This window comes from Echeneis naucrates, chromosome 16 (genome assembly GCF_900963305.1).
Source record: "Echeneis naucrates chromosome 16, fEcheNa1.1, whole genome shotgun sequence".
NCBI classification, from domain to species: domain Eukaryota; kingdom Metazoa; phylum Chordata; class Actinopteri; order Carangiformes; family Echeneidae; genus Echeneis; species Echeneis naucrates.
Window position 1 is genome coordinate 3,997,272 of NC_042526.1, and position 23,784 is coordinate 4,021,055.

The 23,784-nt window shown below is 41.5% G+C and overlaps 1 protein-coding gene across 2 annotated transcripts; it reads left to right on the plus strand.

Moving 5' to 3' along the window:
* Positions 1-977: 977 nt before the first annotated feature.
* mbtps1 (membrane-bound transcription factor peptidase, site 1) lies at positions 978-21,965 on the plus strand. 2 transcript variants are annotated; one of them, XM_029523824.1, is made up of 23 exons: positions 978-1,125; positions 4,586-5,175; positions 6,894-7,157; positions 8,521-8,736; positions 8,943-9,053; positions 9,234-9,343; positions 9,852-9,968; positions 10,653-10,720; positions 11,414-11,516; positions 12,345-12,496; positions 13,300-13,461; positions 14,031-14,175; positions 14,435-14,623; positions 15,199-15,371; positions 15,456-15,571; positions 15,732-15,888; positions 17,537-17,661; positions 17,772-17,849; positions 17,971-18,111; positions 18,202-18,333; positions 18,494-18,620; positions 19,726-19,856; positions 20,123-20,322. In XM_029523824.1, the coding sequence occupies exons 2-23, from the start codon at positions 4,947-4,949 to the stop codon at positions 20,320-20,322; spliced, it is 3,246 nt and encodes a 1,081-aa protein (XP_029379684.1). In that variant the 5' UTR covers positions 978-1,125; positions 4,586-4,946. The 2 variants fall into 2 exon arrangements, with proteins under 2 accessions (XP_029379684.1, XP_029379685.1); XM_029523825.1 differs by lacking the exon at positions 978-1,125 and having other exon boundaries at positions 4,947-5,175; positions 20,123-21,965.
* Positions 21,966-23,784: the final 1,819 nt, after the last annotated feature.

The following is a 23,784-nucleotide window of genomic DNA, read 5'->3' on the forward strand; positions in this document are numbered from 1 at the left end:
TAATGCAGCTTTGTGTGACTTGGATGACCTGTACAGGCAACTGGCTGCTAACACGTTACCCACAGAAACTAAAAGATGATGTGTCAGCAATTGTGTGTGAACACATGATGTGGATATCTTCTGCCTCCGAGTGGGTAAAGGATCCAACGCATTTGTTGTTATGTTAGTGAAGAACCACCACTTACTCAATGAAAACTGAAAGAAATCATGCTGTTTTCAGTGAGCACTGGTATTTCTCAGCTAAAAAAAAAATACACTGTTAACCAAACGTGTTGAATTCCATACTTTTGATATAACTGATAGCATATGTTTGGAAATATACAGATAAAGATGATATACCAAGAGTGATGAAATGTAACGTCAGTGAAAACAACCAAAGCATTTGCAGAATCCTGCTGATTTTAATTTTCCAAAAACAAACAGGAAGAGTAGACTTTATATATATATATATATATATATATATATATATTTACATTTCAAGTTGAAATATTACCGAGCAACATTACCCTGCAATTGCACCACACTGATTTACAGATTGTTCCAAAAATCCTTCTGCTGGACATGAACGCAACAGTTTATTTTATTTTTTGTTGCACTCAAACCCCACGTTAAGCCTTAAACAGCGGCTCGGTGCTGTGAAAACAATGCTGCCGATGCTTTTGTTTCATTCACAGCTGTTTCCTGACGCTGAACAGCGACCGCTGCTGGTAATGGGGCAGCCGAGGTCCTGAGGGGTTGCCAGGTTTGGCACCCATTTTATTCAGATGTGGGATTGAAAGGCAAGTCGAGCGCAGTCGAGATAAGAATTTCACTACCTTAATAACAGCGTGATGAAGTCAGGCAAACATTGGGGGGGGGACAGTCCTCTTTTCGTTTTTGTGTTTTAGATAATAAATGAATTGTGCTTTGCCTTTTAGAGGGATGAATCATCCAAACATGGCGCCCCGTCATAACCAGACGTCAGTCTGCGGCTGTAACGTTCAGTGAGTTTGCTGCTAGCTTTTGTTCGAGGGACGTGAAACTGGCCACCAAATGGCTCTCCACACACCAACACACGGAGTCTGAACGGCACAGGGCAGTTTTTGTGCCTCTAGTACACACAAGTGTGTGTCGTTGTTGAGCTCGGTGAGTAAATTCAACACACAACACAGCAGCAGGCGCTGAAAAATACCACTCCGCTAGCTAGCTAGCGCTGTCCATGTGATAGGCTGCTGGGTCTAAAGAAATCCATTAGCGTGTCTCCTTGTTTACAAAAAGCCATCGAAGTGGAGCCGTGGTGGCATTAACGAGTCATCTCATGCTTTACAAACGACGTTAGATACAGTAGACAGAAAATAATTGTCCGTATAGATATTTAGACCGAGCCCACAGCATGTCTGCCAATGCCTGCAATGTTTGTACTCGTAAAATCCCGACTGTTGTCCCTGAGCAGTTCATCTAAAATAGTTGAGTTTTCGGGTTTTAAGATTACATTTTAGAAGAAATGGTTGTGTCACATTTGATAAAAGCAAACTTTATATATATATCTCTGCTCTTTTGTGTTTTAACGTGACAACAACAATTGCCTCCCAACATCTGCCTGTAACACTGGAGTCTTTATGCGCCCTGTAATGTAACCTGCAGACAGCCAGAGGTGAAGCTGGTTTACTCAGGGAGGTAACTGTGAAGAAGATGAAGTCTGTATCACCGTGAGACAATGTAGGCAGACTCCTCCTCATCTGTGGGTTGATAACACGGCTGAGGATCCCTTTCTGTCCACTAATCTGTGCTCGCCTTGGGGCTTGATGCCATTTCTGTGGTTTGCTGCTATATTGACACAAGTGGTCCCAGTCTGTCCTTTTCAGCCCTGCCTTAACCAGTGGGACATTTTTTTACAGCCCTGAATATAAACCAGTAGTGATTAGCCATTGTTTACTCTCAGAGATAGGGATCCTGCCCCGGGTTGGAACTAGTGGTTGAACCCCCCTCCTGTTAAACCAGAGCAGCCAGGGGCTTTAATTATACTGCCTACCCTGAAATCATTCATGCAGGCTTTTATCAGAAGTTTTTGATCCACTGTATCCTTAAGTCTTTGCAGGGAGAGTCATGTGACCACACACATACAACAAAAAACCAAGGATAACAACATTGTGTAATTTCTGAAGTGTCTTCTCTCTGTACACTAGGAAATTCACTTTGATTTAAGCCCTCTTAACCGTTGTAGTTTTGTCCTGTTTTGTTAGCAAAATTGCAAAGTTTCATGTGTTTACTTTAATTTAGTCAGGCACAGTGGACTTTATAACCTAATGCAAATTGTCCAACCTAAGAAAGAGAAACAGTAATTTTCAGCATGTTATTATTTAAAACTGAACTTAAAAGACATCTGAGCGTAATGTGATGTTTGCAAGGGTTATTGTGACTTTAATCATACTCCGTTGTTTTGATTGTCAACAGCAAGTTTAGATTTCATCAGCCATAACTCTGTATGAAATCTGTACTTATTCATGCACTACTGGAATATAAATATGCTTCTTGTTTGCACTTTTATAATGAACCAACCCTGTAATTGAAGGGTTGTCGGGTAGCACACCAAATCCGTATCCGGGGTGTTTTCTTTGTTCTCACTGTGTAATGGGAGTGTTTGATTTTAATGTCAGCCTGACAATAGAGTCAGAATTGCCCAAAGTGAAGTACTCTGGTAGGAGTGGATATATAGAGCTTACTGGGGAGCTGCGTGTGCTGCCTCTGAATATGTTGCACATGTGTTCTGTACAGCAGTAACACTTGGTAGTCTTGAGAGCAGCTGGTCCACAGTGCACTAACCGATCGATTAAGTTAAGGCTAATTGATGAAATGAGTCCTGCTTAAACAGAGAATATAGAAAACAGTATGCCTTAGTTGGTTGTAAGAAACTGGACATCTCCTGTATCCCTCTGGTCAAAGTAAGGAGCCAGCTGTTACATGCTCCACAGGAAGGGCGGTCATCTTATGTAACCTGGGCTGGACCCTCATTTAGCTCAGAGCACGGAGCATGGTTCGTATGAGCACTTGTGTGCACGCCTGTATGTCTTGTTGGTAGCCGTTTGTCTGTTGATGTCTATTATGTCTGGATATCCCAAACCTGGGGCTAGAGGGAAATGATCCGTACCTACCCAGAAGAATTTCCTTTTTGATGAAGCCCAGGGGAGATGCAGAATTGTGTGTGTGTTTTAGACTCATATATCACACAGAGTTTCAGGTCAGTGGAGGCTGCCTACCTGGTTGCTGTAATGGTTACCCTTTTTGTGCATCTGTAAAGTGAATGTGCGTTATCTTTCTACTTGGAAAGGTCTTCTTGCAGCATGAAAGGCTGTTTCTTGCGACATAAATAGCAAAAGAATTTTTGATGATTGCTTGCTTGATAGCAGCTCATGGGGTATTCTGATGCTAAGTGCTGACTGTCTTCACTGAATCTGGGGTTGGTTGTTGTTGGCTCATTCTTGCAGGCAAGATAAACTTTTATCTGAGTATACGTGCACTATCTAGGAACAGGGTTGCTACCAGAGGGCAACACATGATCTTCATGAGTGGCTAAAGGAAGAAGTAATGCTTAACACCTATTATACATTTCATCATCTACAGTCTGTGCCCAACACCTCCCTTCCTTCCCCTTCATAGAGGAGAGGAAATATGCTTTTTTTGAAGGCTGCACGAGGGCATACAAATGGAAACAAAGGCTACGGGATGTTGGCCTCTTGCTGTATAGAGCAAAAAATAAACTATTTTGCAGTTGCTAGTTTCCCACTTAGAAGCAGATCTAGAGCAGCTGAGTAATAACATCAGTCTGATGTGCATATCAGGGTTGATTATGTCATATCTGCATTACATATATGTTAGGGTTAGATGTGCAAAAATTAAATATAGTGCTGTAAAGTACAGCAATAAATGTTTGTAAATAGATTGTAGCATTATGTGTAGTTTTCAACGTTAAGTGTGTACTGTAGATGGTGTATGACCTTAATAATGCAATCCTCCTTTTACAAATGAAAAGCTGAACAAATAAGATATAAAGCACGTCCCTCACTAAAGGACCTCGTTTGCTCTGACATGAACCCCCAGCTCATGTTGGCTAATTTTATCAGAATGAAAATATATGCTGCTGAGTAGCTCAAATTTCTGATTCATTTCATTGACTTATTTAATGACTCTTTATGTTAATTGGTTATTGATTTTTATAGTGACTCGGAAATCGAGTCACTATAAAATTGACTTTAAAGTTTACTGTTATGTTTACTTTGACTGTCCTCTTTAATGATAAAGTTTACTGTTCAGCAGTATCCACATGGGAGCCCTGCTTGCAGGATTGGTTGCCTTTGTTTATGCAAGGTTATTATAAATATTTGCTGATAAATTCATTATATTTTCATTATTCTTACATATTGATTGTTGGATACTGTCCTCAAAGCACCACTCTTGTTGGGCTCTTATGTGGATCTTGGATTTTCGCCATCAGATGCAGATTGTTTTTCAGCCACAGCTGTGAAACTAATGCAGATTAGATAGGCTCAAAATATCAATTTGCCATTTCCATCATTATATTCATTTTGTTTTGTCTTTTTCTTTCTAGGGATAAAAACAGAACTGTATTGAAACTCATCATCAGTGCCAGCACCGTTTTCTGTCACTGCTCTTCCCTCCCACCATCCATCCACTGTTCCCACTGGCTGCTGCCTCCAGTTTCTCAACATGGCAACTGTGTTCCCACTCTGGCAGTGTCACTGACCTCCTCACTGGACTACAACCATGGAGAGAAAACGCAGAAAGAAAATAATTTAGCTGCTCAGGCTGTTTGCAGTATGGACTCATTTTTAGAGCTTTGGACTTGAAATGCTCTGTCCCAACCCCTGACCCAGATCCAGGTTTTAGCTGCTCATTTTTCATCTGAAACAGCTGCCTGCTGCTCACGTGGAAAGGGCCTGGTCAGACTGATGGTTTGTGCTACTTTTCAACACAAAATGCTCCTGATACCTTTGTGGGCATCCATGCTTCTGGGGCTGCTGTCAGGCTTCCTCCCTGCGGTGGGGATGGAGCCAGCAGGAGGATCCAGTTCTGCCTCTGAACATCCCCCAAACTCAGACTCCTTCCCCTCCTCGTCTGGCTCCAACTGTTCCCAGTTAACTCTTAAGCTGGAGTTTTCTTCCAAGGTGGTGGAGCATGGTAAGAAATTCTGTCTTTATAACATTTCTGTGGAACGTATTCAAAGATCTTTGTTAAAAGACCTGGAATATTATGTGAAGGTATTTTTACATTCATCCCATTCCAAACAGTCCTTTCTTATATCTGTCTCATGCTAAAAGATTTTTTTTGCTAAATCAGAGTTGCTAGCGGAAAAATAATGAAGAGTGTTCCCCAAAATGTCAAACTATTCCTTTGAGAATGAGATCATTGTGAGAATACCAGATTTTAATTTGAAAGGGTGCTCTTTCTATAATTTAATTACTGACATGAGTTCATGAAACATCAGAGCAAATCTGAAAGAATTAACGCCCTTGTTCTCTTTAGAGTCACTGGTAAAGTTTTATGGGCAAGATGCCTCACCCACGGCTGAAACTGTGGAGTGCTTGTAGTAGACCATTACATTGTGGGAGAGAAATAATGTATGAAAATATTATGGAGAGAAGGGCTACAAATTGACATTCCACATGAATTGTGAAAAGATTATCTTTGATTCATGTAAGGTCGCTTTAATGGACTGAAAATGAAATGAAGGTCGAGCTGAGTGGTAATGATGGGGCTATGTGTGATATTGATGGCAGAGTTCACAACCCAGCTAATGGCGATACAAGGACACACTGTGGATGATGATGAACTGCATCTTTATAAAAATCAAGTACAATTATTTGGAAAGAAAGGAAAGGTTAAACCTCAAAATCGGGTTTCCTCAGCTTTTAGATACATGCCACTGACATTCATTGAATTTAGTTTTGAATTTTTTCTGGAGCTGTATATATTAGACACCACGAATTGAGGGATTAAGATAACACGGAATAAAGGTCATATGGAATTTGGGCGGTACTCAGTATACATCACTGGTCAATGAATGCCAAGAGCCTGTCCCATCTGTTTTTCAGACTCTTAATTTAGTTGTGGGGTCTATTTGCTTTGTCCTTGTTTGATTCTATTTCTTCACCTCTCAGCACTGCAGCTAGATCAAGGATGGTGGAAGTATTAGCATTGGCAATGCAAACCTTTCACAAAGTATATGAACATAAAGTAAGAACAAACATACAGTTGTTGTGCATATGAGAAGATGGTGTTCATATTAAGAATGTGTATGGTATAATATATTTTAATTTTAAAATGGAGGTGACATGAGTGAGAGTCTGTCATTTGTTAAGGAACGAGGAATTTGTGTTTAATCCACTGAAGAACTGTTGATGCTATGATATAAACATAATATAATGTCTTAAGAAAAAAAATCCTAGAGTCACCTGCACCAGAGGTATAATTGCATCAGCGTAGGTATTCCTCTGAGCTCTACACATGGCACACAATAATCCAACCAGTCTACACATCTTGCTATTCAGCTTCTGTTATACTGTAGGATCCTGTTTTATTCTCTCATATAGAAATGAAAACCTTACTTGTTTTTCTTGTTTGGACAGAATGTCATCAAATACTTCTGTCATTCAATCACCTGTCTCATAATCTCCACCTTAGATTTAATACTGTGTCTAAAACACCTGAAAGAAGATAATAATTAATGGATTCAAGAGGAGATTTAGTATTTTCGAAGTGATTGGACCACCATGTCTGCTCATCAGTGTCTGTTGGACTAAAAAAATCCTCTTTTAATTGGACTGTGGATGGATGAAATGTTACTCAGTGTCCTGCCTCTTTTTCAAAACATTCTGTTCTCCTCTCTGCCCCCTCAGAGTACATCGTAGCATTTACAGGGTATTTCTCGGCCAAAGCTCGCAGCCTGTACATCAACAGCGCACTGCGGAACGCCGGGGACGGAGCGCTAGAGTGGCACATCGTTCCCAGAGAAAACCCAGCCTCCGACTTCCCCAGTGACTTTGAGCTGGTCCACATCCGTCAAGCTTCGCCCAGCAGTCTACTGACCTTAGAGGACCACCCTTACATTAAGAGAGTCACGCCGCAACGCAAAGTGTTCCGCTCACTAAAGTACATTCCCTGTAAGTCTGATAATGTGACATCATTATGAAGGAAAAGGCCACTCAGGAGCTCTGAGGTTGGTCCATCCACCCAAGAAATATAAAACTCTGGAAAATACAGAAAGCTGTTTGTCTGCTGCACCTCACAGAATATCCCTTTGTGTGTTGAGTCAAGGATGCATTTCTCTCTACGCTGTGTTTGTGCTGGATAAAAGTATTACATATCTTCATTTAAAGTGCAGGCCAACTTGGAGTGGTGTTGATGCTCAGTGGTGAGTTTATGCGTGCAGTGTTGGGGGATGGGAGGGAGGACAGAGACTGTCTGTGTTTGCTCACCCGGGGAGGGGGAAGGTGAGTCAGTGTGGTAGGGCTTGCCTGGACAGGGGTCCACACCCTGCACTTGGCCCAGGATGAAAGACTTGACTGTGCCCCAGTCTGCTTAGACACAAGCAATATCAGTATGGAGGCTATGTGCAGTGCATGAAAACATATGTGTTGGAGTTCTTAAAGAGAAAAAGGAAAAGTTATTGTTTTGCAGTGTAAACCTGGGCAGTCTGGAGAGGCTGTGAGAGACAGCGCAGGGTGAGCTGCTGAAGCCAATCCCAGCCCACGCTGGGCGAGGGCGGGTTCACCCTGGACAGGTCGCCAGTCCATCGCAGGGCTAAAATACAGAGACAGAGACCAACAACCGCTTAGACCTACAGACAATTTAGAATCACCAGTTAACCCAAGCATGATGTCTTTGGACGGTGGGAGGAAATGATGACATGTTGAGCTTAATAAGGGAACTGACTGCATCAGAATTACATTATGTGCGCTGAATAGAGTTAATAGATTAATGAATGGAATATTGATGGCTGAAGCGTGGCCCTTGTAATGTGGCGATGTACTGTGTTATCAATTGTAGGAGGATTTGGGTTAAAAACGATACAGAGAAAGAGGAAGTGCTGTTTCCTGAAGTAAACAGTGGTTTTGAAAATGGCTGTAGTGCCTGTTTCTCATCAGCCTCCTGGTAATGTAGATTTCTAGATAAGATTCAATCTTAAGAACTTGAGGCAGAACTTATGAGAACTTAAAGCAGCTAACCACTGAGCTATTAAACTAGTAGGGAGGGGAAAGACTTCATTTCTGCATTTTACTTCAACTTTAAAGCATAAACTGTCCCTCAGGCCTCTGCTGCTTGATCTAATGAAAATTAGTTCTGTGTAAGTGAAGCAAATTGTGTTAAGATTAGCCAAAATCAGTCCTGGTGTGATCAACCTCACATCACTTTATGAGATGAAGATTTTACTGTGTAGAAGAGTAAAAAAAAAAATGTGAGTCCTGAGTATAATCGTAACTTGTCTCAGTTGTGAACGCATTTGCTTGTTTTCTGTGTCCATAGCACCTGAACCTGCTGCACCTTGCAATGCCACCCGTGGGAAGCAAAAATGGCAGTCGTGGCAGTCTTCCCGCCCTTTCAGACGAACCAGCCTGTCGCTAGGTTCAGGTTTCTGGCACGCCACTGGTCGCCACTCCAGTCGGCGTCTGCTGCGTGCCATCCCTCGCCAAGTCGCTCAGATCCTGCAGGCAGACGTGCTCTGGCAGATGGGACACACTGGTAAGACTTTTGACTTCTGAGCTTAGAAGACATCTGCCACAAAATCTAATAACCTGTAAATGGCACTGGATGGATTGCCTCTAATAAAAGATGCTAATATAAACAAAGGAACATCTTTCCTTCTTCTCAGCTGTAATAAATGTGTGGGTGGGCGGAATCAGTAGCACAATATCTTTATGCATAACAGATTTCTCTCTCTGTTGCAGGCTCTGGTGTGAAGGTCGCAGTGTTTGATACAGGCTTAAGTGAGAAGCACCCACATTTCAAAAATGTGAAGGAGAGGACCAACTGGACTAATGAGAAGACACTGGATGATGGTGAGGAGGAAGAATTTAATGATAATGACAAAGGTTGAAATTAATTGGTCAGCTGGTGCCAGCCATGTTAATTGATGTTTCGTTGTGCTGTGTGCTTTGTGCATTAAAGAATGGTGGGTAAATAAAGGAAAAACAGAGTGAATATGGACAGATAATGATCATGATGATGATGTTTTTCAGGCCTGGGTCACGGTACATTTGTAGCGGGAGTGATAGCCAGTATGAGGGAGTGTCAGGGCTTTGCCCCTGACTCAGAGCTGCACATCTTCAGAGTGTTCACCAACAACCAGGTAAGCACATGCACTCAGCATACCAGTCATACAGAAGTATTAATGAAGAATAAAGTAAAGGTTAAAGATAAAAATCATCTAAAGAAGGTGAATAGCGGTATCTTTTGATTTTAGGAAGCTTAGTTTTTATGCATTGCCACTTTGACTCAAACGAACATGCCAAGTGACATCAGTCTACTCAAATAATCTTGGCAAGAAAACCACTTTTCAAAATTCAATCTTTTAAGTTTCATCATCCAATCCATGCATTGTCCCGTCACCCTCGTTGTATAATAAGGCAGCAGTTTTGTTTTGTTTTGTTTTTTTTCCCAATAAATACTTCATTGCAGCTTTGTACACTGTTAGGAAAAATAATCTCACCCAAAAAATAAATGATCAAAACCACCAGTGACTCTTCTTCAAAGGTCAATAATAATCAATCAAATCAAAAACTATCTCAGATCAGATTTGCATTCGTTTTATATACATTTGAAAGTCTACAATGTAGTTTTCCCTCCTGACCTTGCAGGTCTCCTACACCTCATGGTTCCTGGATGCTTTCAACTACGCCATCCTGAAGAAGATCGACGTTCTTAATCTCAGCATCGGGGGGCCTGACTTCATGGACCACCCCTTTGTTGATAAGGTGATAGAGCCAACTGCGAGCAGTTGGCCTGGTTGTTGGAATTTTTTTCTGGGCATGAAAATAGCTCACAAACTTCCCTCTTCCTTCCTTTAAGTTATACCCCAATTTTATATAATAAATAAATATTTAATTTGCATAAAACAGATGCTTTTAGCACCAACATGCAGCCACTCAAACCAGCTCATTGTCACAGAAGTGCTGCTTATTGTGTATTTTAAAATGCCCACAAAGCATTTTGTCGTCTTCCTGTTATCACTCAAAACAGGACATAAAATCTTTGGTTGCTCCCAGGAGCAACACAGACACGTTCAGAGCAATGCGTGTTTTCTGCTCACACCAAAACATGTCATCTGTGTTTAACACTGAATGTTAACATATCTGATTTTCTCTTCACAAATTGTCAGCTTGAAAGCTCCCTGATTAATGGGGCCTGTGCTGAATTGTGTTAAACAACAGGTGTGTGTTTTAGCATATGATTAAGATGGGATACAGTGTGAAAGAAGCAGTCAGATTACTGGGTGTGACTAGACCTGGGCCTCCGGAAACCTTCTTATTAAACATCATAACATCACCAGAGTACTTTGTTCTCTATGCGACTTCTCTGCCGCCAGTAGAAAATAAAAAATCAATACTAATAAAATGTAACCCACAGCAATTTTATTCATTTTCTTGTTTGTTTGACAGGTGTGGGAGCTGACTGCAAACAAAGTGATCATGGTCTCTGCTATTGGCAACGATGGACCTCTGTATGGGTATGCTAACCTCTTCCAGACAATGGGATTCATTATTATAACCAAACCTTTAATCCGAACCTACACAAACTCATTTTCCACCATTTCATGTTTCAGTGGATACTTAAGTTACCACCAAAGATAAATGTTGGCTAATCGTGCTAACGGCAGCTTTCTTCAGGACAATTAAAGCAAACATATCTACATCCTTGTTTGGTCCTGTATGAACGCTGTAGTTTCATGTAGTTTTATGACTGTTTTCCACTTGTGCTTTAGCTACAATAGTGAAAACATGTCGTGTTGCTACACAGTAATGGCATCATTCCATAATTGGTACTTCTGGCTACAGTTGCCAAACACCTCCACAGACTTGCCTTGAGTCTTACAGTTTATTTGTGTTGAGGCCATATCATTGATATTTTGTATTTTTGTAATTTTGCATTTCCATCCTATTTTCATTGTAGCAGAATTTCTCTGTTAGCTCCATAAAAATGCTGTTTTGCACTCCAACCATTGACTGCTTTAATTATCTAAATGGCCCTCTGGCCAAGTTGGTTTTATGACCCTGCTGAACATCTGCTGACTCTTTGTCCTGTGTAAAAATCATTAAAAGGGTAAAGCAGTAAAGAGTTTATTTTACTTCCATGTTGTATTGTGGAGGTGAAGGTATGAACTAGGCCTTTACGTCTTGTAAAGTCATTTTCTCTCTCTCAGCACTCTGAACAACCCCGCAGACCAGATGGATGTGATCGGAGTTGGAGGGATTGACTTTGAGGACAACATTGCCAGGTTTTCCTCCAGAGGCATGACCACCTGGGTGAGTTCCTACAGGATAACACACATTGACGCATCGATACGTGCCATAATGTTTATCGGTTTTTGAGCAGACACTTGCCTAGAGATCTACTCTGAACTTTTGGAGCTAGTCAACCATGATGTAGGCTCCTGATCCCTCATCCTCAGTCCATCAGCCAGATTTTTACAACACGCACACACACACACACACCACTTTTATTATCCATCGTAGCCGAAAGCAGACATCTTTTAAGAATCTTATTAAGACTGCACACTCTTATCCAGTCAGTCTCTCTACGCCCTCAACTACAGTTAGCCAGCCATGAAAAGGCATTCCACCCAGCCAAGATCTTCTTCTTTCTGTCTCTCTCTTTTCAGGTCATTTTCACAGTTTGCTCAGATCCTAGCTTCTGTTTCTGCAGTTTACATGCTGCTGTCAGTGATTATTACATAAACAATCTGTAGCTGATGTCTGCCCATATTAAACAGTAGCCGAGCTTGGAGACAGTCGTGTGATTTCATGGTGTAGGTGTAATGACATGAAGCGAAGATGGAACATATGTTTAAGTGTCTGAATACGAGATACTTTACGATTTGGAGTGCAGCTTTAGTCCTCACTGTGCAGATAACACCTGGTCTGTGTTTATAAACAGAGAAATCCAAAATACCCTAAACAGACAAGCATTTTTCTCTGTTTTTATGCTCCTTTTGGTGCAGATAAGCAGAGTTAAGTAAATTGGAAAATATAAGCATGCCAATCTTTTTCCTCTTTCTCTGTCTTTACGTAATCACCCACAACTCCTTGGTCAGTCTTGACTTCATACTGTGTCTGCATCCTTTCTCTGTGCAGGAGCTGCCAGGGGGCTATGGCAGGGTGAAGCCTGATATTGTCACATACGGTTCTGGCGTTCGCGGATCAGGGATGAAGGAGGGATGTCGCTCTCTGTCCGGCACCAGTGTGGCCTCTCCTGTGGTGGCTGGCGCTGTCACCCTGCTGGCCAGGTCATTATTTGCTGGAGTCCTTCATAAAGTGTCCAATTGTTGGCATATTTATATCCACTAAAGAGGCCAGATTCTTCAATGATCATATTTTCTTGGGGTTCTTGTTTGTCAATGTGTTTATCAAAGAGATCTTTTGTAGGTTTATGTCCTATGAGAACAGTTGTTTAGACGCAGTTGTCAGATGTCATTAGTGAAATTATCATGAAAACATGTCATTTGCAGTGTAGAGGGAGGATCTGCTTAATTTTTTTTGGATGATGTGTAGCTTAGATGATTGGTCACGCTCCAAATTTGTCCAAGTGAGGGTGCTGTTGCAGATGACCTGCAGAGGGGATTGATATTAGATGGTACATGTAGTATAACACTGCAGCTTGATGTGGTGTAATTACCTCCTGATTCGTAATCCTTCATGAGCAGGCAGTGAAATGTGTCCCAGGGGAAGGAGGGGTCACTGATTAATGTCTGGCATTATTTTCAGTCTGTCAATATCCCATCCTTGCATGCTGAAAGACCCCTTGTTGCAAAGCTGTAACTAAGCCGATTTGTGAGCGTACACACACACACACACACACACACACACACACTGTCTCTCTCTCTCTCTCCCACCTATCCTCCGTCTTTCCCCCAGCACTATTCAGAATTATGAGATAAGGAATTTGAGACCAGTGGATTCATGGGTACAGACAAACCCAGCCTGTTGTCCTCTGTCCTCTGGCACTGTTCTGGATTATAAAATCAGCAATCTGACACGAGCAGCCTCACCTGCACACACTAACCTAACTTGTTCTTTTTTTGTCCTCCAGCACGGTCCTGAACAGGGAGTTGGTGAACCCTGCGTCCATGAAACAAGCTCTGATCGCTTCAGCCCGCAGGCTCCCGGGGGTTAACATGTTTGAGCAGGGCCACGGGAAACTAGACCTGATCCGAGCTTACCAGATACTCAACAGCTACAGACCTCAGGCCAGGTAAATGTCTCAGTACACACAGATGCAGCCATGGGTTTGACATTTGGCTGTAGTTGGATGCGCACATGAAGGCAAAGCCTGTCCCTCAGCTACACTGATCTGATACTCATGTAGAAATATACCTACCAATGACCTAACACTACAGGTCTTCAACCCGCAGACAGCCCTTAATCTTTAGAAAAAGGACACCAATGGACAAACTCAATAAAACTCAATAAAAAAAATCCACGAGCATCAAATGCTTCTGAAAAGTTTACACTTTGCCCCTTTAGGAGACAGCAGCTCCTGTTAGTTTGAAGTCACTCTAGAGGTTCAGTGTGTTTTCTCGTCTAATTGCTTTAGGTATGCGTTTTGTTGTTAATCCTGATAAAGATCACATCTTGATATTAAGTTTAAACAAGATCTTCCACCCACCAGATAAAAATCAGGTGTTATGTGTTTTATGTGAGCATTAGAAATGCTTGTGCATGCTGGTTTCCATCCAAAAAATACTTTGAGTGCATTGGTGCTGAAAGAGTGCTGACAGAGCTGGTACAACACGAGTTTAACCCAGTTTTGTCTTCTCCCAGTCTCTCTCCAAGCTACATCGACCTGACAGAGTGTCCATACATGTGGCCTTACTGCTCTCAGCCCATCTACTATGGAGGAATGCCCACTATTGTCAATGTGACCATTCTTAATGGCATGGGTGTCACCGGCAGAATTGTGGATAAGGTGACAACACAAACAGAGAAAAATCACAATTTAGGTTTATTAAATGAAATGATTCACATCACCATCATTTTATTTATTTAAAACATTGGAAAGTAACAATGTTAAAAGTAATAGAAATAATTTACAAAAAATAGTGCTGTAAGAGGACAGCTGAAGGACAAGTTTCACCCTTGGCTCACCTGGATTTGCATCTGGCTGAACTCTCAAATTGTTGGATAAAAATGATCAAGTCTTCTAAAGGATGCACTCTCCTGTTCAGCCCATCTGGCAGCCCTACCTCCCACAGAACGGCGATCACATTGATGTGGCCGTCTCCTACTCACCAGTGCTCTGGCCATGGGCAGGCTACCTGGCGGTGTCCATCTCTGTGGCCAAGAAAGCTGCATCGTGGGAAGGAATTGCTCAAGGTCATGTGATGGTCACAGTGGCATCGCCCGCAGAGAATGATGTGAGTGACTGCAGCATTTCCTGGGCTCAGACACCAATTTTATACAATTTTCAAGTTTATAGCCACACTATGACTACTACCACAAGTAGATCTGTGATTTAACAGATTATTCATGATATTTTATCTGATTATTTGAAACTATTCACACATTTCATTGTAATCTCAATGATACTTTATCTAATTATTTATGGATTAGTTGTCATAAGCTGATTTCAGACATTGTTCCATTACTTTTGGCTAAGTAGGTTAGTTTTTGATATATTTCTTTTAGCTAATTCATTCAGCTGTTTGAAGATTTGCTTTATCTGTTTTACTTATTTCTAGCAAATTATTTCATCAGTTTATCAGCTACCAAACTCAGCTGCTCATAACAAAATTTTATTCTTTAAACCCAACTCAAACCGTTTCAGTAAAAACTCTTGGCATCACTGCACATGTGGTAAATTTGACTTAGGCTGATGGGAGATTTCCTCTGTGGAATCAGTGACGTATTAGTTATTAGCTTAAGATCTGCATTACACCCACTCCACCTCAGTTATGACCCAAACATAATCTTGATCTTTCCCTCCTTCCAGTCTGAGGTCGGAGCAGAGCTGACCTCTACAGTCAAGCTGCCCATCAAAGTGAAGATAGTGCCAACACCTCCACGCAGTAAGAGGGTGTTGTGGGATCAATACCACAACCTGCGTTACCCACCAGGCTACTTTCCCAGAGACAACCTCCGTATGAAAAATGACCCACTAGACTGGTGCGTGTGTTGATTTCTCTAACTGATTTTCATTTATGCATATTTTTTCCTAAATCAGGGGATCATTTACTTTCATATTTCCAGGAATGGTGATCACATCCACACTAACTTCAGAGATATGTATCAGCACCTGAGGAGTATGGGATACTTTGTTGAGGTGCTAGGAGCTCCAATCACCTGCTTTGATGCCAGCCAGTATGGTAAGAATGAAGAGACATGAAAAACAACAGCAAATGTGAAGATTTCCACAAAAAAATGATCAACTCAGTAGACAGGTTGTTCATAAAGCCTTTTATCTGCTGGTTGCTTATGATTGAGCACAAGATAATAAACAAATTACTTTTTTCCTTTTTGTCCCAGGCACATTGTTGATGGTGGACAGTGAGGAGGAGTATTTCCCTGAAGAGATCACCAAGCTGAGGAGAGACATAGACAATGGTCTGTCTCTTATTATCTTCAGTGACTGGTACAACACCTCAGTCATGAGGAAGGTCAAGTTCTATGATGAAAACACAAGGTACTCATCTCTTAAGAGAGTTCCCTTCTTGAATGTTTTAGAGAAAACATATTTATCTGCAGCAGCAACTAATAGTACACAACATCATCTTTGTCAAGAACTGCTGTCATTCGTATTCATAAAAATGCGCGCTAAAAAATCTTTTCTTGAATATCAAAGCCCATTAAGACCAACATAAAATCTGGCTTCTTTGCCTCATCACAGCTGCTTCTTTAATCCAATTTTGACTAGCACTGACCAGAACATCCCACTAAATGCCATCAAAGTAGAAGCAATGTTAGTAAGAAAATGTTTTTGCATCTAGTTGTCAGTGGACTAACCTGAAACATTGATAAACTAAAAGTGAGGTTGTTAGCATAAAGGCTTTAGTTAACAGAGGAATTAACATTAGGTAAAGCTAAAATCATCCCTAATGATTTTCCATCATACTGTCACACTAAAGTTAGTCTGATGATAAAACAGATGTTAAATTAACGTCAATCTGTTCTGATAATGTCCTAAAAGAACATAAGAAATCCTGCCCATGTCAAACCAGTGCGAAAAAATGAAATGCAGAAATCTCATGTTAGATCGTATCGCTCACATAATAATAAAAATAAATATCAAAGAGCTGATTTTACGGACCTATTTATTTCATTATCTAAAACTTTACCTTTCCCTGACATGACGTAGTTTCACATTGCCAGGATATTTTTTAAACCGTCACTTTTATTTGTAGATCAGCACTTTGCATATCACTGCACTGCAGGACAGTAAGAAATGCAAAATGCTCCAGCACCAATCTAAAAAAGAAGTTGCAGCCACAGCTATGCCAGACAAATTCAATAAGTAATGCCGATATATATATTTATGAGTTGCAAGAAGAAGCTTGACGGGTATTGTAGTGCACCAGAGCTCAAGTTCCTTCTGCTTGTGGTTTCTCTGGATCTATTTCATTAAAATTCTTCAGTTACGATGCAGTTTAATGATTAAATAGCCATTACATCCACATTGCTTTCACTCAAAGCTTTATGATGTTACAATGATATCATGATGAACTGCAAAGTGTAGTTAACAGTTCCAATCAGGCTCACTCTCTGACACAGTAGACTCTATTTATGCCCGCTCACCCTGTAATAGATGTAATATATCATGTCTTTTCCGATTCAGACCTCCTCATGCAGAGCTAATAATTACTCACCACTCCTTCCTCCATTGATATCCCGCCCAAGCTGTCACACAGTATTCACAAGATTAACAGTCCTAAAGACAGTTAAATATAGTCTTTACAGCTTCAAAATATTAAGCTGAGTGATTTTGTTTTAATTGGATTTTGGTGGTTTCTGGACAACGTGATCCAGACACATAGAACTGCATTAGGAAGTCAGCCTGTCACAGTATAAATGTACTGCTATTGTGGAGCATTTTCATGCTAATTGTTTTCATCCTCAAGAAACCCACTGACAACCTGGAGATATTCTGAGTCTTAAACTTGATTAATTCATGTTTGTTTTTTGTTTTTTTGTTTGCTGATTGTGTAACACTTTGGGCAATAGTGGCTGATTATTTTTATTTATTTTTTTTATTTTTTTTTTTTTCTAAGTAGCTCTGCGTTTTTTGTTGACTGGCTGAATGGTTATGGAGATGATATTTTCCATGTAACCTGCAGGCAGTGGTGGATGCCGGATACAGGGGGCGCTAACATACCAGCTCTGAACGACCTGATCTCAGTTTGGGGGATGGCTTTCAGTGATGGGTTGTATGAGGGAGAGTTCACCTTGGCTGACCACGACAGTAAGACACACACGGTTGAAAACAGAAATTCTTCTAATTTTCTTGAGACATTTTTCCGATGATCGTTATTTGTGCAGATATAAATCTCTCTCTTGCTCTCTCTCTCTCAGTGTATTATGCCTCAGGCTGTAGTATCGCCCGGTTTCCAGAGGATGGAATAGTCATAGCAAAGAACCTGAAGGACCAAGGTACCAGCATCCCTCTCAAAGTCCTGGACTTGGACAATATAGGCTGACAGGCAACTTTTTAGTCTGGGAGTCTTTAGTTCAGAGTAAACGCTACATGTGTGTGCGTGTGTTCTTCTCACAGGTCTGGAAGTGTTAAAACAGGAGACAGCAGTGGTGGAGGGGGTGCCCATCCTCGGACTGTACCAAACGCCGTCTGACGGGGGCGGTCGTATCGCCCTGTATGGAGATTCTAACTGTATTGATGACAGCCACAGGCAAAAAGGTAATGTTTCTCTTTCTCTCCTCTCCGTTGGATGATGTGTGTGTGATTGCAGACTGACTCATCTTTGGCCGTCTGATGTCCGCCTCTCAGATTGTTTCTGGCTGCTAGACGCTCTCCTACAGTACACCTCTTACAGTATGACCCCTCCCAGCCTCAGCCACTCCCACAGCAGGGTAGCACCTCCCACTGGCACAGAGCGCCCACTGCCACAGAGACTGGAAGGTAAAATGCATTAATGGACATGTTAATGTGATTTCAAGTTGTTTGAACTTGGTGTTATGACAGACGTAATGAAATGTTATCCTTTTTTAATATTCAACACAAGCTTAAGTAGCTCCAGTGATCATCTTCATTCGTTTCCTTTATCCTTCCTGCCCTCCAGGCAATCATCTTTACCGATATTCCAAGGTTCTGGAGGCTCACCTTGGCGACCCGAAGCCCCGCCCATTACCAGCCTGCCCTCACCTGTCATGGGCAAAGCCCCAGCCTGTCAACGAGACAGCACCCAGGTAGATTTGAAGAAGCAAGGGGTTTTTTAGCATTGGTGTTATCTGTCTGTTTCAGTTAAACCTTGAGGGAGCTTCTTCCAATTTGACACAAACATTCATTTGGAATCCAAGATGAAATTATTAGGTTTTGGTGGTTAAATGTCACTGTAACTTCAGAAATCCATAACTAATGAAGTGATAACAGCTCACCTTCACTGTGACATCTTCATGGAAGCACGCATAACTCAAGAAGGGGAGATTTTGGCCATATTTTTTCTAACTTTGCTGTTCTGCAGAAAACTCCCAAGAGGTAATTCTAGCTGAACCAGCTTTTCATTATCTCTACAGCTGCTTCACAGAGGGAAGGGTTAGGGCCGTTTAAAGTACATTAGCCTGAAGTGACTTGTCACTCAGACAGTGCATTCAGCTCTGTGATGTCCTTTTTTCCTGCTTATGAATTTGCTTTTATTGTGCGCCTTTTTGTTCGAGCTGAATTCCCACATCTTGTTTCTTTACAAATCCAGAGATCAGTGATGTATTTCGCCTCTGTTCAGATGGCTGCTGGGAACTCTTTGATAATTTTCCTTCAGCCAGGGCGGTATCCATGTTAAGGGAGATATGTTTCAGTCACACGTAATATTTTGAAATTGTTGATTTGCTGGCCTATTAAATTTCTAACATGGATCAGTTTCTCCTGGCAACATCTTTTTCCAATAGGTTTGCCACAGTCATTGGTGTTCAGGCTCCTTTCTGTATTTACAGACATAAAACTCATTTGGTTCATTTTCAGAAGGAGAGCCCTCATTCATCAACCAAAGAATACTGGTGCCATACATAGTCAGCCACTTCAGTTATGAAGTGAAAGCAGCAGCAGAGCGGAGTTGTATTTCAAAGCAAAAAGCATAAATGCCTTTTCCCCATTAATAGGCAAATCTGCCATCTTTGTCAGATGGTGGAAGTGTCTGGAGTTCACACCAAAGCTGACATTCTTTTTGTAAAGTGTCTGTTCTAATAGGTGACAACAGTGTTATCATTAAGTAGAAAAATTCCCACGCCATGTCATCGCCATTTCAACCCCTAACCCGTCTCTTATTTGTCTCTCTTCGTTTCCCTCCCCTGCTCTCAGTAATCTTTGGAAGCACCAGAAGCTTCTCTCAGTGGATCTGGATAAGGTGGCTCTGCCTAATGTGAGGGCATACCGTCCTCAAGTCCGACCGCTGTCTCCTGGAGAGAGTGGGGCCTGGGACATCCCTGGAGGTGACGCACAGTTGTTACTTGAAGGAAGCTTGATATGTTTTCGGGGCTGCATTCATGTGTTTTTAGTTCACTTCAGGGTTTTCTACACAGTATCTTATTACAAGAGCAGCCAGTAGTTGAAATTGTGACACTAAAGGATACAATTTTCATATATTTGATAATCCTCAAGTGTTGAGTTGCTACAGAAGAGAAAGTTTATCATCAATATGGCAGGTTAAGGTCATTATGGATGAAGCCCATCTCACCTCTGCCCCTCCCCCCCTCAGGGATAATGCCTGGTCATTACAACCAAGAAGTGGGCCAGACCATCCCTGTCTTTGCCTTCTTGGGAGCGATGGTGGTCATGTCTTTTTTCGTGGTCCAACTTACCAAGGCCAAGAGCAAACCGAAGCGCAGGAAACCCCGCATTAAACGGCCAACATACCTCCAGCAGCAGACAACAACTGGGAAAAACCCCACCGTTTGAGCGGGACAGCAACTCTCAGCATCTGTGGGATGGAGAGCTGGGTTGGTCTTGGCTCCTCGTGGAGTGTTAAAAACTTTTTAAGTAGACTTAGAGTTGGACTTCTTAAACTCAAGCCTGCCGGAATGAACATGAACAGCATCCAGGTGTCTGTTGGATGCTGAAACAGTTTTTGTGCCTCTTGTCTGTTCAAGGCTGTCTGTGGGTGTTGTGTGTGTTTGTGGACTAATGAACAGTATTAGACAGTGTTACATGCATGATGTAAAACACAAACTACACATCTGGCTCTAAAGAAAACGCCTGTTTCGGACAGACATTCAACATTTTACTCTTCTCTTATTTGACCAAACTGTTTCGTTATGAATGAAATGTGTCTTTCTTTTCTATTTATTGAATTTGTTCCTACCCATACACACATTCAAAGACACACAAACATAAAAATACATGATGGACTTTGCACACTCTGAGAAGGAAGCAGCTGGCATACACTAGGGGTGGGCGATATATCACATATACCTGCTGTATCACAGCTCGTTCCATGTGGGATGCAATAAATTACAATATCGAGAGGATAAATTGTCACATAATTGGCAGCAAGTTTCGCCTGGGCGTTTCATTGCCCTTGTGAGTTTCTCTCTCTCACAGACATGCAGACAAACCTCTACTGGCTGTGTGTGCGTGTGTCTGAGAGACATAAGTGATGAAGTGTGTGTGTGTGTGCTTTAGTTTCTCCGGCAGAGAGCAGGGGAACTGGAGACAACAAAGCGTGAAGCGTCAAAGCAAGTTTGCCCATGTTGAGAAATGGAAGCTGAAGGTGATGGAGTTCACAACACACTGCCAACTCTGCCTTACTCTGTCGAGTTTCCTTTGACTTTTATTTACCTTCATTTGCAGCTCGAGAGAGAGCGAGAGAGACACTGTTAAACTTCTGCCCTTCGCCTTTTCAGCTATTGACATAAATGATGAGAACTCACGTCAGGTTTCTGCTGTGACCAGAGTCCCTTCATGCAATTGTTAAAAAATATCGATTTTTTCCCGTCTTTCATTTTCAGACAAAGTACAGACATTGAAACTATTGTTGTCAGTCTGATTGACAAGATACCAGCACCCACTGTTATTTATATGCTTCTATATAAAAGCACTTGACAGGTTTCCCAGTCTAATTGTGCTGGAACTGCTCTATGATCTCTAGATCACACCAGTTATGCATCAAAGGGTTAAATCACACATACATGAAGTGCTTTAGAAAATCCAGACTTGTATTGTGTATTGCAGTATTATGTCGAGGCTATATTGTCCACCCCTAGCACACACACACACACACACACACGCACACGCAGCGTGTCCAACAGGAAATCCATTGGATGATCAAACTTTCTTCACCTTCTTCTCCTGTTTTCTAAGTCCTGCCCAGATCTGCATAAACTTGCTGTCTCTTCATTGTTTTGTATTTTCTATAATTACTGAACTCTTGTCAGTCGTTCTGTTGATACCCATCTTCATGATCTCATGACAAAGTAGCACCGACAGACTCATTCAAATATATCTCATCAATTAAAAAAGCATTATCAAAGTAATGTGATTTCTTTATTTGCTCTTGATCATCATTTTATTTTATATAGATAATGATTGATATAACTGAAACTTTGTAGTCATTCAGGCACTTCTGATGTGTTACGATAGTACTGGCTGCGGTAGCTTAAAGTAAAAATGAAAGGTCAGGTAACATATTAGCTGTAGAAGCTGCTTGACTAAAGTGTCTTTCCTTTTTTGACCACCAGTTTTTGCCAAACTAAGCTTTTTTCTTTTCTTTTTTTTTTTTTTTTTATTATTCCTACAGTCTGCAGTTTTAATACAGTTGCCGTGACATCTGAACACGAGTATGTTGGAGGAACAACAATTTTAAACTTGGTAGATTTGTGACCTTTTGACGTACCTTTATGTCCCATTCAACAATTTTAATAATGTGTATAATGTAAATAATGTGATTGATATTGTCTTCACCTCGTGGCAGAGTGGGTTCATAGAGACTGATGTGATTTCAAGCTTTTTGGCAGGTGTCTCTATTCTTCCGATAAAAGTCACTTTTATTTTCTATTTTTTTAATTTCCTGTGTATAAAATGCAAATCCCTGTGTTATTCCAATATTATCAGACAGTTAAGTCAACACCTGCAGGTGTGAACACATCTCACCACAAAAAAATCTAAAGAGAAATCAATGTTTTTTGTCATCTAGACATGACTGTGCAAAATGTGATGCGTTGAGAAGAAGTTTGCTGTCATTCAATAACAGACAGGTGAGCTGTGATGAAAGCTTTAGAGCCACGACTGAACAAGGGGCAGTGCAGTTACAGTCAAAGTGTTTCAACCACCAGGACACCCTGAATATTTACTTTGTGTGTGAACATAATTATTTATCCCGTGAAAATGAGGAATAACTGGAAATCGATCACTCAGCAATAGGAGTCAGTTTTAGTTTTTACTTGTGCTGAAGTTTTGTCAAGCATTGCTCATCGGGACATCTCCAAGATGTGATGAGCTCTACCTGAACCTCAGGCTGCAGTCCTCACACTTAAAGGCGCAGTAAAAAAAACGTGAGGTTACACCTGAGAGAAAAGGAGACAGGAGTCCTTTTCTCTCTCCCGCTTTTTGAAAATTCCTTCACTCTACCTTTTTGACAGATGTGTGGAAGTGAAATGTTGCGTTTTTTCTGTGGAGTGGTTACTCACAGATTGAACGGACTAATTCCATGTCACTCTGGGGTTTAGTATCAGTTGTGGGCCGAATTCAGTGATGCAGGTTGATTTCATCAGAGGTGATGTGCGTCTGTGCCCTCAGGGGTCTGAGCTTTGGCTCTTTATCCGAGCCTAATAGGCCGGATCAGCCTGTGAATCTGTCACCCGTCCTGTTGGACGACGGCCCCACCGGAGGACTAATCTCCCTCGGAACCTTGGGAAAATGGGAAATTACCCCGGAGCCAGCTAGCTGTGCTAACAAGATTTGGGAAAGCCGGTGGTGAGTGGAGGTCACATGCCCTCTTTCCCTCCACAGTTCCCAGATGCCAGGACTTCCTGTCGGGCCAATCAGGTCACTTGCTCACATCCTCAAAGAGACACTGTGATGGCTCTGAGCTGAGCAGTCGACCCCCTCCTCATGTGTCCCACCAGCCTGTTCCCGTCCAACATCTCCTCTCCTGTCTTACCTGTTCACACGTCCCACTCTGTCCTCTCTGAGCTGAGGCTGAAACGTGGCTGACTGATTAAGAGTGCTAACCAAATTAAAAGGCGGTCATGTGACTTGCAGTTGAGTCAGACTCCAGCGCACAGGACGACTGCAGACTGAAAAAAAAAAAAAAAGAAAAAGACGAGGATTCTGCTTTAGAAACAGTTACTGGATTATCTAACTGATTTGATGAATGACTTGACCTCAAGGCCAAAAATAAAAATTAGGATTAACACTGAGGTT